Genomic DNA, 16,031 nt, shown 5'->3' with positions numbered 1-16,031 from the left:
TGACAATATACAGCCTTGACGTACTCCTTTTCCTATTTGGAACCAGTTTGTTATTCCATGTCCAGTTCTAACTGTTGCTTCCTGACCTGCATACAGGTTTCTCAAGAGGCAGGTCAGGTGGTCTGGTATTCCCATCTCTCTCAGAACTTTCCACAGTTTATTGTGATCCACACAGTCAAAGGCTTTGGCATAGTCAATAAAGCAGAAATAGATGTTTTTCTAGAACTCTCTTGTTTTTTCAGTGATCCAGCAGATGTTGGAAATTTAATCTCTGGTTCCTCTGCCTTTTCTAAAACCAGCTTGAACATCTGGAAGTTCATGGTTCACATATTGCCAAAGCCTGGCTTGAAGAATTTTGAGCATTGCTTTATTAGCATGTGAGATGAGTGCAATTGTGCGGTAGTTTGAGCATTCTTTGGCATTGCCTTTCTTTGGGATTGGAGTGAAAACTGACCTTCTCCAGTCCTGTGGCCACTGCTGAGTTTTCCAAATTTGCTGGCATATTGAGTGCAGCACTTTCACAGCATCATCTTTCAGGATTTGAAATAGCTCAACTGGAATTCCATCACCTCCACTAGCTTTGTTCATAGTGATGCTTTCTAAGGCCCACTTGACTTCACATTCCAGGATGTCTGACTCTAGGTGAGTGAGCACACCATTCTTGTAGTCCAGCCTTTTCCAGAGCTGTTTTTTTCAGTTGGTAGTTGTTTATTTTAGGCTTCCCTGGTGGCTCAGTGTAAAGAATCTGCCCGTCAATGCAGGGAATGTGGGTCAGGAAGATCCCCTGGAGAAGGAAATGGCAACCCATTCCAGCATTGTTTCCTGGGAAACTTACAGACAGACAGAGGGGCCTGGTGGGCTATAGTCCATGGGGTTGCAAAAGAGTTATACACAACTTAGTGGCTAAACAGCAACAACAAGCTGTTTATTTATTGTTTTTAAGGGGGAGACAAGTGTTGGCCTCTCCTAGCCCTTCATCTTGCTGATGATACTCTGCTGCTAGATATTTACAGTCACATCTATTATTCCAATTTTCACTGGAGTGAAAAACAAAGATTTTGCTTTCTGTCTTTCTGTGATCTTAAAATTGTACCTAAGTTGTATGTGCTTTGGGGAAAAGAGATGTGTTATATACTGGGCTGTCAGACATTCAAGACTGGAGTAATCAATAATGCATATATGTGAAATATAGAAAAATGGTACAGATAAATTTATTTACAGTGCAGGAATACAGATGCAGATGTAGAAGACAGACATATGTACACAGTAGAGGAAGGGGAGGGTGGATGAATTGGGAGATTAGGATTGAGATATATACACTACCATGTATAAAATAGATAGCTGCATAGCACAGGGTGCCTGTGATGATCTAGATGAGTGGGAAGGATGGAAGGTGGGAGGGAGGTCCAAGATGGAGGGTATATATGTATACATATAGCTGGTTTGCTTCATTGTACAGCAGAAACTAACACAATATTGTAAAACAATTATACTCTTGTTCAAAGATAAAATGATATTTGAGTGGATATAAGTGGAACAAATTTAAGTTATGATTGAAGTGGGTGTGTCAGGCAATTCATCAGATGAAGTTAAAACAAGATTAAGACAACAAATTTCTAAGTTATTTTTACAAAATAAAAAAAATAAAATTAAACAATATTGAGTAGTCATTCATGCAGTGAATCCATTTTGTAAGCCAAGTTTCAGTTGTTTCTCTTGTGCAAAACTCCCTTTCTTCTCCTGGCACTGAGGTGATTGTCAGCTGCCTTTCACTTTGATAATGCTGTATTCTTGTCTTACTTCCTGCTTGTATCACTTGTTTTTGTTATGTGCCTGGCCCTTGTAAGATCAAATCTTTCATTCTCTGTACTGGGCCAAACTGGTAGGCAAAATGTTAGATTTGGGCTTGACCATAAAGATAGTTCCTCAGAAGTAAGTTAGTACAATTTAATTTTGTATGAGATAGGGTTATATCAAGGCAGTTTTAAAAGAACCACAGGTCAATACCAATTTAGAGGTTTTCTTTTTATTTCAGAAGTGTGTACCAACATTCTCCATCATATCAAGGACTCTCAGGGGTATTATCCCCATGTAATGGCTTCATTATGGGAGAAATTTTGATTTCTTCCCAGGTGGCTCAGTGGTAAAGAACCCATCTGCTAAAGCAGGAGATGTAAGAGACACAGCTTCAATCCCTGGGTCAGGAAGATCCCCTGGAGAAGGAAATGGCAACCCACTCTGGTATTCTTGCCAGGAATAGCTCGTGGACAGAGGAACCTGACAGGCTACAGTCCATGGAATTGCAAAGAGTCAGACACAACTGAGCATTCTTTGATTACTTTCCCCCATCTTCAGTCAAATCTTAACTCTCAGAAGCATTTTGTTTCTCCTTATTCAAATCTCTTTTAAAAAGAGCCTCTGCATTCTTTGGGGAGTATAAAAATTTTCATTAGATATGTCATTGAATATGCTTCCAAAAATGTTGCATTTCTCTTCCTGAACCAGCTAATTATTATTTTTTCCAATAAAATGAAGGTAGACTCTTTTTTCAGGGTCTTCAATAGAAATCTTTCTATCCCCTATCATTGCAATATTTAGACTTAAAAATATCTGTTACTTTCCCCCTCATATCTGTATGAAAGATTCTGGAAGGCTGGAATCCTGGCTTATTCTGTTATTCATGACCAAGTAACGTGTCTCACACACTGTAATCTTTTGATAAGTACTTTATGTATGTGCATGATATGATGAACGAGTCACTTAATGGTCTACAATGTTGTACTTACCTAGGAAGGAAAATAAAAAAGAAAATCACTTCTTTGAGGCATACCTATTCAGTTTTACCCTTGGGACTTGTGGTAAGTTGACTGTCACTTTCATAAAACAGAGATTTGTATTGTTGTGTTCACTGTCATATTTCCAGGGATAGAACCAAACTTGCCTTAGGTAAGCATTCAGTAGATTGCATGGATCAAAGTGTTTGTGAGTGAATGAACAGAAATATGAAGTTCCGTATGCTCTATTTTGCACAGTCATGGAACCTTCCTTCTGGTCTTGTTGCCCTGAAAAAAAGCTACCAAAACATTGAACTGGAAAGAATAAATTAGTTTTGGTTACTTTCTCTTACCAAGTTAATGTGTGGCCAATGCTCAGTCTTTCCACTTGTTAATAATTAGTGATCTTTTCCTCTGTTAAGTAAAACATCTGTGTCTACTTTTAGCAGCAATGTGTTCTCTGCCAATGCCAACACAAACAATGTTGATACTCGTTGGGAAATAGGACAGTGAGGTAAGAAGCCTCATAACCACCACTGTGATCTTGCTTTCCCTTCCTCTTATGGATATGAATGATATATATGACATATAAAGAATATAAAGAATAACATATATGTTTTTCTTGCATTCTGTAACCAACTCCCAGCCTCCTCACCTCCATGGTTAGGGTATCTCCAGTCTTCTTCCTTCCATTTCTGTGGGCTGCTTTTTGAAGTTCCTTTAAGCCCTTTTTGGGTTTGTCTATAGTAATCAACCACCGAGCAGATTCTATCAGCCACCTAGGAGCAGGACAAGAAGAGTGGGACAAAAGTGTAGTCAACTCTCACTGTCCTTTTTGCACACAGCCTTTGTCCAGAGATGACTTTCCCCTCCAGTCTGATGCCTACTGCTTGTTGGATTATACCAAAATTTATAAACTTACATTCTCTTGTGCCATAACTAGGGAAAAAGGAGATGACCTCTCTGTGGCGTTTACCTTCACTATTGAGACTGCAGGCTGGAGTCATATTGACTCCCTTCTCAACCAGAGGCAGATTTACCAGGGAGCTCATGAAGCTGAACCATGAGGGATCCTGACTGGTGCAGGCCTTTGCCAAGATTCTTGTAAGGGCATAAGAAATGTCTCCTCACAATGTGTCATTTTTCTAAAATAAGGGCCCTTAAGTGATTTATGTAAGGCTCACACAGATAGGAATCACTCCTGCTCCTACCAGTTATGATGGAATCTGGCTACAGAAGAGAGTTACTCATAGCTGCCTTGATTTTATCATCTGTGTAGCGAGGAGGCAGGCCCACATACTCTGTAGCATTGTCAAGAGGATGTAGTGACATAACTGATGAGCCTGAGAGAGACTACATCCTCCAGTCTAAATGAACTCACCTCACTATATTATTAATATATCTGTAATCATTTCTCTGAGGGAGAGTCATTTTCAGACAGTAATCTTCTGAACAGCCTTCTTAGGGAGAGGGGTGTAATTGCCATTCATATATATGGAATTTAATAGGATGGTAACGATAACTCTAAGTCTTTTTTAAAGAGAAGGGCAAAGTTGTGCATGCTGTTCAGTCACCAAGTTGTGTTTGCCTCTTTGCGACCCCATGGACTGCAGCACACCAGGCCTCCCTGTCCCCTTCCATCTCCTGAACTTTGCCCAAGTTCATGTTCATTGCATTGGTGATTCCATCCAACCATCTCATCCTCTGTAATCCTCTTCTCCTTCTGTCTTCAATATTTCCCAGCATCAGGAGCTTTTCCAGTGAGCCAGCTGTTTGCATCAGGTGGCCAGAGTATTGCAGCTTCAGCTTCAGCATCAGTCCTTCCAATGAGTATTCAGAGTTGATTTCCTTTAAGATTGATTGGTTTGATCTCCTTGCAGTCCAAGGGACTCTCAGAGTGTGCATAGAACAAATGATAAAAACCATCCAATCTGAGCTATTTCAAATCTCGAAAGATGATGCTGTGAAAGTGCTGCACTCAATATGCCAGCAAATTTGGAAAACTCAGCAGTGGCCACAGGACTGGAAAAGGTCAGTTTTCATTACAATCCCAAAGAAAGGCAATGCCAAAGAATGCTCAAACTACCACACAATTGCCCTCATTTCACACACTAGTAAAGCAATGCTCAAAATTCTCCAAGCCAGGCTTCAGCAATACATGAACCGTGAACTTCCAGATGTTCAAGCTGGTTTTAGAAAAGGCAGAGGAACCAGAGATTAAATTTCCAACATCTGCTGGATCACTGAAAAAACAAGAGAGTTCTAGAAAAACATCTATTTCTGCTTTATTGACTATGCCAAAGCCTTTGACTGTGTGGATCACAATAAACTGTGGAAAATTCTGAAAGAGATGGGAATACCAGAGCACCTGACCTGCCTCTTGAGAAATCTGTATGCAGGTCAGGATGCAACAGTTAGAACTGGACATGGAACAACAGACTGATTCCAAATAGGAAAAGGAGTACATCAAGGCTGTATATTGTCACCCTGCTTATTTAACTTCTATGCAGAGTATATCATGAGAAACGCTGGGCTGGAGGAAGCACAAGCTGGAATCAAGATTGCTGGGCGAAATATCAGTAACCTCAGATATGCAGATGACACCACCCTTACGGCAGAAAGTGAAGAAGAACTAAAGAACCTCTTGAAAGTGAAAGAAGAGAGTGAAAAAGTTGGCTTAAAGCTCAACATTCAGAAAACTAAAATCATGGCGTCCAGTCCCATCACTTCATGGGAAATAGATGGGGAAACAGTGGAAACAGTGGCTGACTTTATGTTTGGGAGCTCCAAAATCACTGTAGATGGTGATTGCAGCCATGAAATTAAAGATGCTTCCTCCTTGGAAGAAAAGTTATGACCAACCTAGAAAGCATATTCAAAAGCAGAGACATTACTTTGCCAACAAAGGTCTGTCTAGTCAAGGCTATGGTTTTTCCAGTGGTCATGTATGGATGTGAGATTTGGACTGTGAAGAAAGCTTGAGCCGAAGAATTGATGCTTTTGAACTGTGGTGTTGGAGAAGACTGAGAGTCTCTTGGACTGCAAAGAGATCCAACCAGTCCATCCTAAAGGAGGTGAGTCCTGGGTGTTCAATGGAAGGACTGATGTTGAAGCTGAGATTCCAATACTTTGGTCACCTGATGCGAAGAGCTGACTCACTTGAAAAGACCCTAATGCTGGGAAAGATTGAGGGCGGTTTGAGAAGGGGACAACAGAGGATGAGATGGTTGGATGGCATCACCAACTCAATGGACATGAGTTTGAGCAGACTCCAGGAGTTGATGATGGACACGGAGGCCTGGTGTGCTGTCGTCCTTCGGGTCGTGAAAAGTCGGACACGACTGAGTGATTGAACTGAACTGAACTGATCCAATCTGACTTAATTTAAACTAGAGTAACCATGCTGCTTTTTCTTTACGAAGTTTTGGAGGTGAATTTGCTTCCCATTCCTTTCCAATATCAGTTAAAAAAAATGAAAAATGTCCATATCTTCTGTATCACATAATTTTCTTGCAAAGCCATACCTATAATCACAGATTGTAATGGAGGCTAGCTCACTTTCAGATGTTTTCTCTGTATGGATAATATTTTTGTATCAATTCTGTTTGCATCATACTTGTTAAGTCTTATTAGTAAGGATGGAAAGACCTCAAAAGACTCAGAATTCCCAGAAGATTCTTTGCTGTCCTCTGTCTTTAGGGTTGCTGGTTTTAGCATGTAAAAATAGTGTGCCTAATTAAACTTGAACTTCAAGTTAAAAAGGTAAATTTTTAATTAGAACTATGCCCCATGCAATATTTTATTTTATTTTCACTTTTCTTTTTAAAAAATTATTTATTTATTTATTTTTTACTTTACAGTATTGTATTGGTTTTGTCATACATCAACATGAATCCGTCACGGGTGTACATGTGATGTGTGTTCCCAATCCTGAACCCCCCTCCCACTTCCCTCCCCATACCATCCCTCTGGGTCATCCCAGTGCACCAGCCCCAAGCATCCTGTATCCTGCATCGAACCTAGACTGGCGATTCATTTCTTATATGATAGTATACATATTTCAATGCCATTCTCCCAAATCATCCCGCCCTCTCCCTCTCCCACAGAGTCCAAAAGACTGTTCTATACATCTGTGTCTCTTTTGCTGTCTCACATACAGGGTTATCGTTACCATCTTTTTAAATTCCACATATATGCCTTGGTATACTGTATTGGTGTTTTTCTTTCTGGCTTACTTCGCTCTGTATAATAGGCTCCAGTTTCATCCACCTCATTAGAACTGATTCAAATGTATTCTTTTTAATGGCTGAGTAATACTCCATTTGTATATGTACCACAGCTTTCTTATCTATTCATCTGCTGATGGATATCTAGGTTGTTTCCATGTCCTGGCTATTATAAACAGTGCTGCGATGAACGTTGGGGTACACATGTCTCTTTCAATTCTGGCAATATTTTAGATAAAAAATTATTTGTTGCTTGTTTGAAATTTGGATATAATGGGATTTCTTGTGTTTTATTCAGTAGCAAACAAAATACAGAACCCAGTTAGAAATTTCATATAAATCATGAACAATTTTCAGTATAATTATGTATCTTACAATATTGGGGATATAATTTCACAAAAATATTAGCTGGTTATCTTAAATTCAAATTTTGTTGAATGTCCTTAATTTTATCTGGCAACTCTACCTGTTTTGCTTCTTGAATTGTACATAGGGCACATATAAGGAGAGTACATACTCAGGTATGAAGTGAAATGAAAGTCACCCAGTCATGTCCGACTCTTTCCAACCCCATGGACTGTAGTCTTCTAGGCTCTTGTCCATGGAATTTTCCAGGCAAGAATACTGGAATGGGTTGCCATTTCCTTCTTCAATACTCAGGGATAGGCCAGGACCAAACAGAATTCTTGTATCTGATCCCGTGTATATTTTCACCCCAGACTCTCACAAGACAAAGGAGGAAAGAAGGCTCATACCTTGAGGCCAGAAACAAAACAAAGAGTGGTGCAGACATCACTAGCTGGAGAGTGTGCCATTCTCGAATGGCAAAAGCCAGGCCTCCAAAGATTGTCTGTCCCAGACTAGTGGCAGCCATCAACAGTGTTGTTGCCATGGCTTGGAATCGGGGCTCTGTCCATTCCAGTGCTGAAAGAAAACACAAGTGGAAATTTTAATTCAAGTAAACATGGAATTTCAAGGTCACAGTTAAGACTTGGAAAATACTGAAGATACAAAGCATTGACTTACTGAGCAAAACATTAACTGTCAGGAGACATGTAGCAGACATTCCAGCCAAGAAACGTAGTGAGCAGTAAATGATGAAATTGGGGGCAATGACTGTAAAGGTATCAGCAATGGCAAGCTGGAGGAAACACAACCTGATTATAAACTTCCTCCCAAACCTGAGAAAGAAAGCACCAAATTAGGCTATAGGAACAATAACAACCTCTTGTAAAAACTAGCAGAAAGAAGACACTTTGAATCCTTAAAGAATCAATAATAAATGGCAGATCTGAGAAGCAAACTTCCCGTGTGTAAACAGAAACTGAATGTATCAAAGCCTCTTCTCTATTCTGTTACTAGTATTGGGTCGACAACAATTAAAACCATATAGGCAGGTTGCAATATTTTGGAATTTTAAAATATCATAACTGTCCCTTCTACTAACACATGCCTTTAGCATAGGGATTCTGTATAAAACCTACACTCAGGGAATCTAAAGTTGTACTTGCTAATTTAGGCTCACACAGTTTACAACAGAACTTATTTGAAAATAATGTCTGTGGAATAAATCCATCACAGTGGCTGATGGGTTGCATATGAGACCCTCCTTGCTGACTTTGGATTTGTTGGCTTTGGGCAACAGGTTTCCTTCTAAAACAATATAGAAGACAGTCATGACAGAAGCAGAGGGACTTGGAAAATTCTGAGAGGAATTTGATAAGATGGAGAAGAAAGAAACACAGAAGCAAATATTTTAAAAGAGGGATTTAAAGAGGCAGGGCCCCAAGTCCCAGGCAGAAGGACAGCGACCTTGATCCCTGCAGCTTCAGCACGCATGAAGACATGTGGCAGACATGTACCAGAGCCACTATAGTACTATGTTAGGATGAACACAGCAGAGAAGGGATGAAAATTTGGGCTGCTACTGGGCAGAACTGTGAATGCTTGCATGGGAGGTACATAAGTTCACTGTGATCACATGGGCCCCACTTGCTATAGGACTCACTTCCTTTGGCACAAAGCTTGCACTTAAGGGCAATGGAGCCTTATGGAATCTGACCCTTAGGGCTTCTGTTCCAACAACTGCAGATCAGATCCCACCCCTGACAGGGCTATGACAGTCACGGAGCAAAGAGGAGGAATCTACCCAACATTCAGTGCAGGCTGTGAACCTTGCAACATCAATTACACCTCCTATCAAGGGCAAAATGACCAGCACACTCTGAGAAAAGATGTGGTAGGCATCCATACCCAAAACAGCCCTTGCACCAATAATATTAGAGGGCTGCTACCAATGCAGCCCTCACTTGGTGGAGCTGCATGGAGACTACATTACTGGACCTTCCTCACAGCTGGAATTGGCACACAGCTCACAGCTGGTACCTGCTCATTTCCTCACAAGTGAAGGTCTTTCTCCAACAAATCTAGTCTATAAAGTTTGGAAGAGGTAATTGTTCCGTGAAATGTGCATATATCAATGCAACACTATAAGAAACATAAAAGATCAAGGAAACAGGACACCAACAAAGAAACAGAATAGTTTTACAGCAACTGACCTCTAATAAGTGAATGTCTTTGAACTGCTTCATGAAGAATTCAAGCAAACTGTCTTAAGGAAACTCAATGAGCTACAAGAGAATGCAGGTTGGCAATTCAATGACATTAAGAAAATAATTCATGAACAAAATGAGAAGTTGAACAGAGAGCTAGAAATGATAAATATGAACCAAATTCTAAAGCTGAAGAATACAATAAGTGAAACAATATACAGAGCACCGACAAAAGATGTATAAAATGGAAGAAAAATCTATGAACTCAAGGACAAGTCATTTGAAATTTTCCAATCAGAGAAGAACAAAGAAAAAATATTAAAGAGAGTACAGAATGCCTGTTGGATTATGAACACCAACAAATAAAACACTATTCTCATTATGCATGTCCCAAAAGAAGAAGAGAAAGAGAAAGACAAATTAAGAGAAGGGCAAAATAAAATACTGAGCAAATATTAACAATCTGAAGGCAGAAATAGACAGCAGTGCAATAATAGCAGGGGACTTCAATACCACTTTCAACAGTGGAAAATGGAAATGGAAAATCAATAGGAAATAATGATTTGAACTATATTTTTTTTCTCCCAGTCTTTCCCTCCCTCCCACCCTTCCCCACTGGAAACCATAAGTTCATTCTGTAAGTCAGTGTTTTGTGAATAAGTTCATTTGTATAATTTTTTTTAAGATTCTGCATATTTAGTTCAGTTCAGTTCAGTCGCTCAGCTCAGTCGTGTCTGACTCTTTGCAACCCCATGAATTGCAGCACACCAGGCCTCCCTGTCCATCACCAGCTCCCAGAGTTCACCCAAACTCTTGTGCATCGAATTGGTGATGCCATTCAGCCATCTCATCCTCTGTCATCCCCTCTCCTCCTGCCCCCAACCCCTCCCAGCATCAGGGTCTTTTCCAGTGAGTCAACTCTTCATATCAGGTGGCCAAAGTACTGGAGTTTCAGCTTTAGCATCATTCCTTCCAAAGAACACCCAGGACTGATCTCCTTTAGGATGAACTGGTTGGATCTCCTTGCAGTCCAAGGGACTCTCAAGAGTCTTCTCCAACACCACAGTTCAAAAGCATCAATTCTTTGGCGCTCAGCTTTCTTCACAGTCCAACTCTCACACCCATACAGGACCACTGGAAAAATAGCCTTGACTAGATGGACCTTTGATGGCAAAGTAATGTCTCTGCTTTTTAATATGCTATCTAGGTTGGTCATAACTTTCCTTCCAAAGAGTAAATGTCTTTTAATTTCAAGGCTGCAATCACCATCTGCATATTAGCAATATCATATATTTGTCTTTCTCTGTATGACTAACTTCACTTCATATGGAATCTCCAGGTCCATCAACATTCCTACAAATGGCATTATCATTCTTTTAGTTGCTGAATAATATTCCATTGTATATATGAACCACGTCTTTATCCATTCAACAGTTGATGAACATTTAAGTAGTTTCCATGTCTTGGCTATAGTAAATAGTGCTCTGTGAACACAGGGGAGCATGTATCCTTTTGAACAGTATTTTTCTCCTGATGTATGCCCAGGAGTGAGATTGTTAGATCCTATAATAGCTATATTTTTATTTTTTAAAGAAACCTCCTTACTATTCTCCATAGAGACTAAACCAATTTACATTTCCACCAACAGTGTAGGAGGGTTTTCTTTTCTCTGCAACTTCTCCAGCATTTATTATTTGTGGATTTTTTTTGTTGATGGTCATTTTGACTATAATCTACCTGCAATGCAGGAGACCTGGGTTGGGAAGGGCCTCTGGAGAAGGGAATGGCAACACACTCCAATATGCTTGCCTGGAGAATCCCATGGACTGAGGAGCCTGGCAGATTACAATCTGTGGGGTCACAAAGAGTCAGACATGACTGGCTAAGACTTCACATTCTGACCAGTGTGAGGCAATATCTTATTGTAGTTTTTACTTGCATTTCTCTAATAATTAGTGATGTTGAGTATCTTTTCATGTGCCTCCCGACCCTCTCTATGTCTTTTTGGAGGAATGTCTAGTTAGGTCTTCTGCCCATTGTTTGATTGTTTGCTTTTATGATATTGAGACACATGAGCTATTTGTAAATTTTGGAGACTAATCTCTTGTCGGTTGCATCTATGGCAAATATTTTCTCCCATCCCAAAGGTTGTTTTTTTATGTTGTCTATGGTTTCCTTTGCTGTGTGCAAGAGCTTTTAAGTTTGACTAGGTCTCATTTGTTTATTTTTGCTTTTATCTCCATTACTCTAGGATATGGCTCAAAAAAGATATTGCTGTGATTTATGTCAAAGAGTATTCTGCGTATGTTTTCCTCTAAGAGTTTTATAGTATTCAGTCTTACATTTAGGTCTTTAATCCATTTTGATTTTATATTTTGTGTATGGTGTTAAAAATGTTCTAATGTCATTTTTAAAAATTTTTATGTCAATTTTATTTTATTATTTTACTTTACAATATTGTATTGGTTTTGCCATACATCAACATGAATCCACCACAGGTACACATGTGTTCCCCATCCTGAACCCCTCTCCCTTCTCCCTCCCCGTACCATCCCTCTGGTAAAAAACATGGAGCTGTGCAGTTTTCCAAGCACCATTTTATGTCTTTCCTCTATTGTATAGTCTTGTCTCCTTTGCTGTAGATTAATTGACCATAAGTGTGTGGGTTTATTTCTGGGCTTTCTATCCTGCTCCATATTGATCGATTTATCTATCTAGTGGTACCAGTACCATACTGTTTTGATGACCACAGCTGATTCCTCCAGCTCCATTTTTCTTTCTCAAGATTACTTTGGTTGTTTGGAGTCTTCTGTGTGTCCATACTCATTTTAAGATTTTTTTTGTTCTAGTTCGGTGAAAAATGCCATTGGTAACTTGATAGGGGTTGCATTGAATTTGTAGATTGCCTACATAGTCATAGCTAGTATAGTCATTTTGACAATATTGATTCTTCCAATCCCAGAACATAGTACATATTTTCATCTATTTGTATTGTCTTCAATTTCTTTCATAAGGGTCTTACAGTTTTCAGAGTATAGGTCTTTGGTCTCCTTCGGTTAAGTCACGCATTTGTGTCTGACTCTCTGTGACCCCATGAACCACAGCACACCAGGCCTCCCTGTCAATCATCAACTCCCAGAGTCCACCCTAACCCATGTTCATTGTGTCAGTGATGTCATCCAACCATCTTATCCTCTGTTGTCCCCTTCTCCTCCTGCCCTCAAACTTTCCCAGCATCAGGGTCTTTTCAAATGAGTCAGCTCTTCACATTAGGTGGCCAAAGTATTGGAGTTTCAGCTTTAACATCAGTCCTTCCAATGAACACTCAGGACTGATCTCCTTTAGGATGGACTGGTTGGATCTCCTTGCAGTCCAAGAGACTCTCAAGAGTCTTCTCCAACACCACGGTTCAAAAGCATCAGTTCTTCAGTGCTCAGCTTTCTTTTAGTCCAACTCTCACATCCATACATGACCACTGGAAAAACCATAGCCTTGACTAGACAGAGTTGGCAAAGTAATATTCCTGCTTTTTAATATGCTATCTAAGTTGGTAATAACTTCCCTTCCAAGGAGTAAGCGTCTTTTAATTTCATGGCTGCCATCACCACCTGCAGTGATTTTGGAGCCACCCAAAATAAAGACAGCCACTCTTTCCACTGTTTCCCCATCTATTTCCCATGAAGTGATGGGACCGGATGCCATGATCTTTGTTTTCTGAATGTTGAGCTTTAAGCCCACTTTTCCACTCTCCACTTTCACTTTCATCAAGAGGCCCTTTAGTTCCTCTTCACTTTCTGCCATAAGGGTGGTGTCATCTGCATAGCTGAAGTTATTGATATTTCTCCTGGCAATCTTGATTCCAGCTTGTGCTTCTTCCAACCAAGCGTTTCTCATGAGGTATTAACTTTTCTGCATAAAAGTTAAATAAGCAGGGTGACAATATACAGCCTTGACTTACTCCTTTTCCCATTTGGAATCAGTCTGTTGGCCCATGTCCAGTTCTAACTGTTGCTTCCTGACCTGCATATAGGTTTCTCAAGAGGCAGGTCAGGTGCTCTGGTATTCCCATCTCTCTCAGAACTTTCCACAGTTTATTGTGATCCACATAGTCAAAGGCTTTGGCATAGTCAATAAAGCAGAAATAGATGTTTTTCTGGAACTCTCTTGCTTTTTCCATGATCCAGCAGATGTTGGCAATTTGGTCTCTGATTCCACTGCCTTTTCTAAAACCAGCTTGAACATCTGGAAGTTCATAGTGCACATATTGCTGAAGCCTGGCTTGGAGGGTTTTGAGCATTACTTTACTAGTGTGTGACATGAGTGCAATTGTGTGGTAGTTTGAGCATTCTTTGGCATTGCCTTTCGTTGGGATTGGAATGAAAACTGGCCTTTTCCAGTCCTGTGGCCCCTGCTGAGTTTTCCAAATTTGCTGCCGTATTGAGTGCAGCACTTTCACAGCATCATCTTTTAGGGTTTGAAATAGCTCAACTGGAATTCCATCACCTCCACTAGCTTTGTTCGCAGTGATGCTTCCTAAGGCCCACCTGACTTCATATTCCAAGATGTCTGGCTCTAGGTGAGTGTGAGTGATCACACCTTCATGATTATCTGGGTGGTAAAGATCTTTTTTGTACAGTTCTTCTGTGTATTCTTGCTACTTTTGTCTCCTTAGGTAGGATTGTTTCTTTAATTTCTTTTTCTGCTCTTTTATTGTTAGCATATAGAAGTACAACAAATTTCTGTGTATTAATTTTGTATCCTACAACTTTACTGAATTCGTTAATGAGCTCTAGTAGTTTTCTGGTAGCATCTTTAAAATTTTTTATGTATGGAAATCATGTCATCTGCAAACAAACATCACTATCCAAAACCTATGGGAGGTGGATCATAGAGGATCTTGCTGTGATTTATGTCGGAGAGTGTTTTGCCTCTGTTCTCCTCTAGGAGTTTTATAGTTTCTGGTCTTACATTTAGATCTTTAATCCATTTTGGGTTATTTGTGTGTGTGGTGTTAGAAAGTGATCTAGTTTCATTCTTTTACAAGTGGTTGTAAACAAATGGGATCTAATTAAAATTAAAAGCTTCTGCACAACAAAGGAAAATATAAGCAAGGTGAAAAGACAGCCTTCTGAATGGGAGAAAATAATAGTAAATGAAGCAACGGACAAACAACTAATCTCAAAAATATACAAGCAACTCCTGCAGCTCAATTCCAGAAAAATAAACGACCCAGTCAAAAAATGCGCCAAAGAACTAAATAGACATTTCTCCAAAGAAGACATATGGATGGCTAACAAACACATGAAAAGATGCTCAACATCACTCATCATGAGAGAAATGCAAATCAAGACCACAATGAGGTACCATTTCACGCCAGCCAGAATGGCTGTGATCCAAAAGTCTACAAGCAATAAATGCTGGAGAGGGTGTGGAGAAAAGGGAACTCTCTTACACTGTTGGTGGGAATGCAAACTAGTACAGCCTCTATGGAGAACAGTGTGGAGATTTCTTTAAAAATTGCAAATAGAACTGCCTTATGACCCAGCAATCCCACTGCTTGGCATACACACCAAGGAAACCAGAATTGAAAGAGAAACGTGTACCCCAATGTTCATTGCAGCACTGTTTATAATAGCCAGGACATGGAAACAACCTAGATGTCCATCAGCAGATGAATGGATAAGAAAGCAGTGGTACATATACACAATGGAGTATTACTCAGCCATTAAAAAGAATACATTTGAATCGGTTCTAATGAGGTGGATGAAACTGGAGCCAATTATACAGAATGAAGTAAGCCAGAAAGAAAAACACCAATACAGTATACTAACACATATATATGAAATTTAGAAAGATGGTAATGATGACCCTTTATGCAAGACAGCAAAAGAGACACAGATGTATAGAACAGACTTTTGGACTCTGAGGGAGAGGGAGAGGGTGGGACAATTTGGGAGAATGGCATTGAAACATGTATACTATCATGTAAGAAATGAATCGCCAGTCTATGATCGATACATGATACAGGATGCTTGGGGCTGGTGTACGGGGATGATTCAGAGAGATGATAAAGGGTGGGAGGGGGAAGGGGGGTTCATGATTGGGAACTCATGTACACCCGTGGTGGATTCATGTTAATGTATGGCAAAACCAATACAGTATTGTAAAGTAAAATAAAGTAAAAAAAAAAAAAAAAAACTATGGGATGTGGAAAAAGCAGTTGTAAGAGGGAAGTTTATAGCAATGCAATCTTGCTTAGGTAAGAAAGAAAAATCACAAGTTATCAACCTAACCTTACACCTAGAGCAACTAGAGAAAGAAGAAGAAAAACAAACAAAAAAAATTCCAAAGATAGTAGAAGGAAAGAATCATAAAGATCCTTATTACCAAATTCAGACTTAAATTGAAGAAAGTAGGGATAATTGCTAGACCATTCTAGTATGACCTAAATAAAATCCCTTATGATTATACAGTGGAAG

The 16,031-nt window shown here is 39.7% G+C and overlaps 1 protein-coding gene across 1 annotated transcript in view; it reads right to left on the bottom strand.

Annotated features, from left to right (window-relative positions):
* The window catches only part of LOC120874606 (solute carrier family 22 member 9-like), a 39,848-nt gene that overhangs the window by 13,008 nt on the left and 10,809 nt on the right, over positions 1-16,031 (bottom strand). Inside the window, exons 3-5 of the mRNA XM_040256088.1 lie at positions 8,027-8,181; positions 7,756-7,924; positions 3,430-3,553 (exon numbers count right to left, since the gene is read on the bottom strand). Coding sequence (XP_040112022.1) covers positions 3,430-3,553; positions 7,756-7,924; positions 8,027-8,181 — 448 coding nt within the window. The remainder of the gene's footprint in view (positions 1-3,429; positions 3,554-7,755; positions 7,925-8,026; positions 8,182-16,031) is intronic.

The sequence above is a fragment of the Oryx dammah genome, unplaced genomic scaffold, assembly GCF_014754425.2.
Source record: "Oryx dammah isolate SB20612 unplaced genomic scaffold, SCBI_Odam_1.1 HiC_scaffold_15, whole genome shotgun sequence".
In the NCBI taxonomy this organism is placed as follows: Eukaryota; Metazoa; Chordata; class Mammalia; order Artiodactyla; family Bovidae; genus Oryx; species Oryx dammah.
Note: the sequence above shows the minus strand (reverse complement) of the source record. Positions and strands in the feature narration are given on the sequence as shown.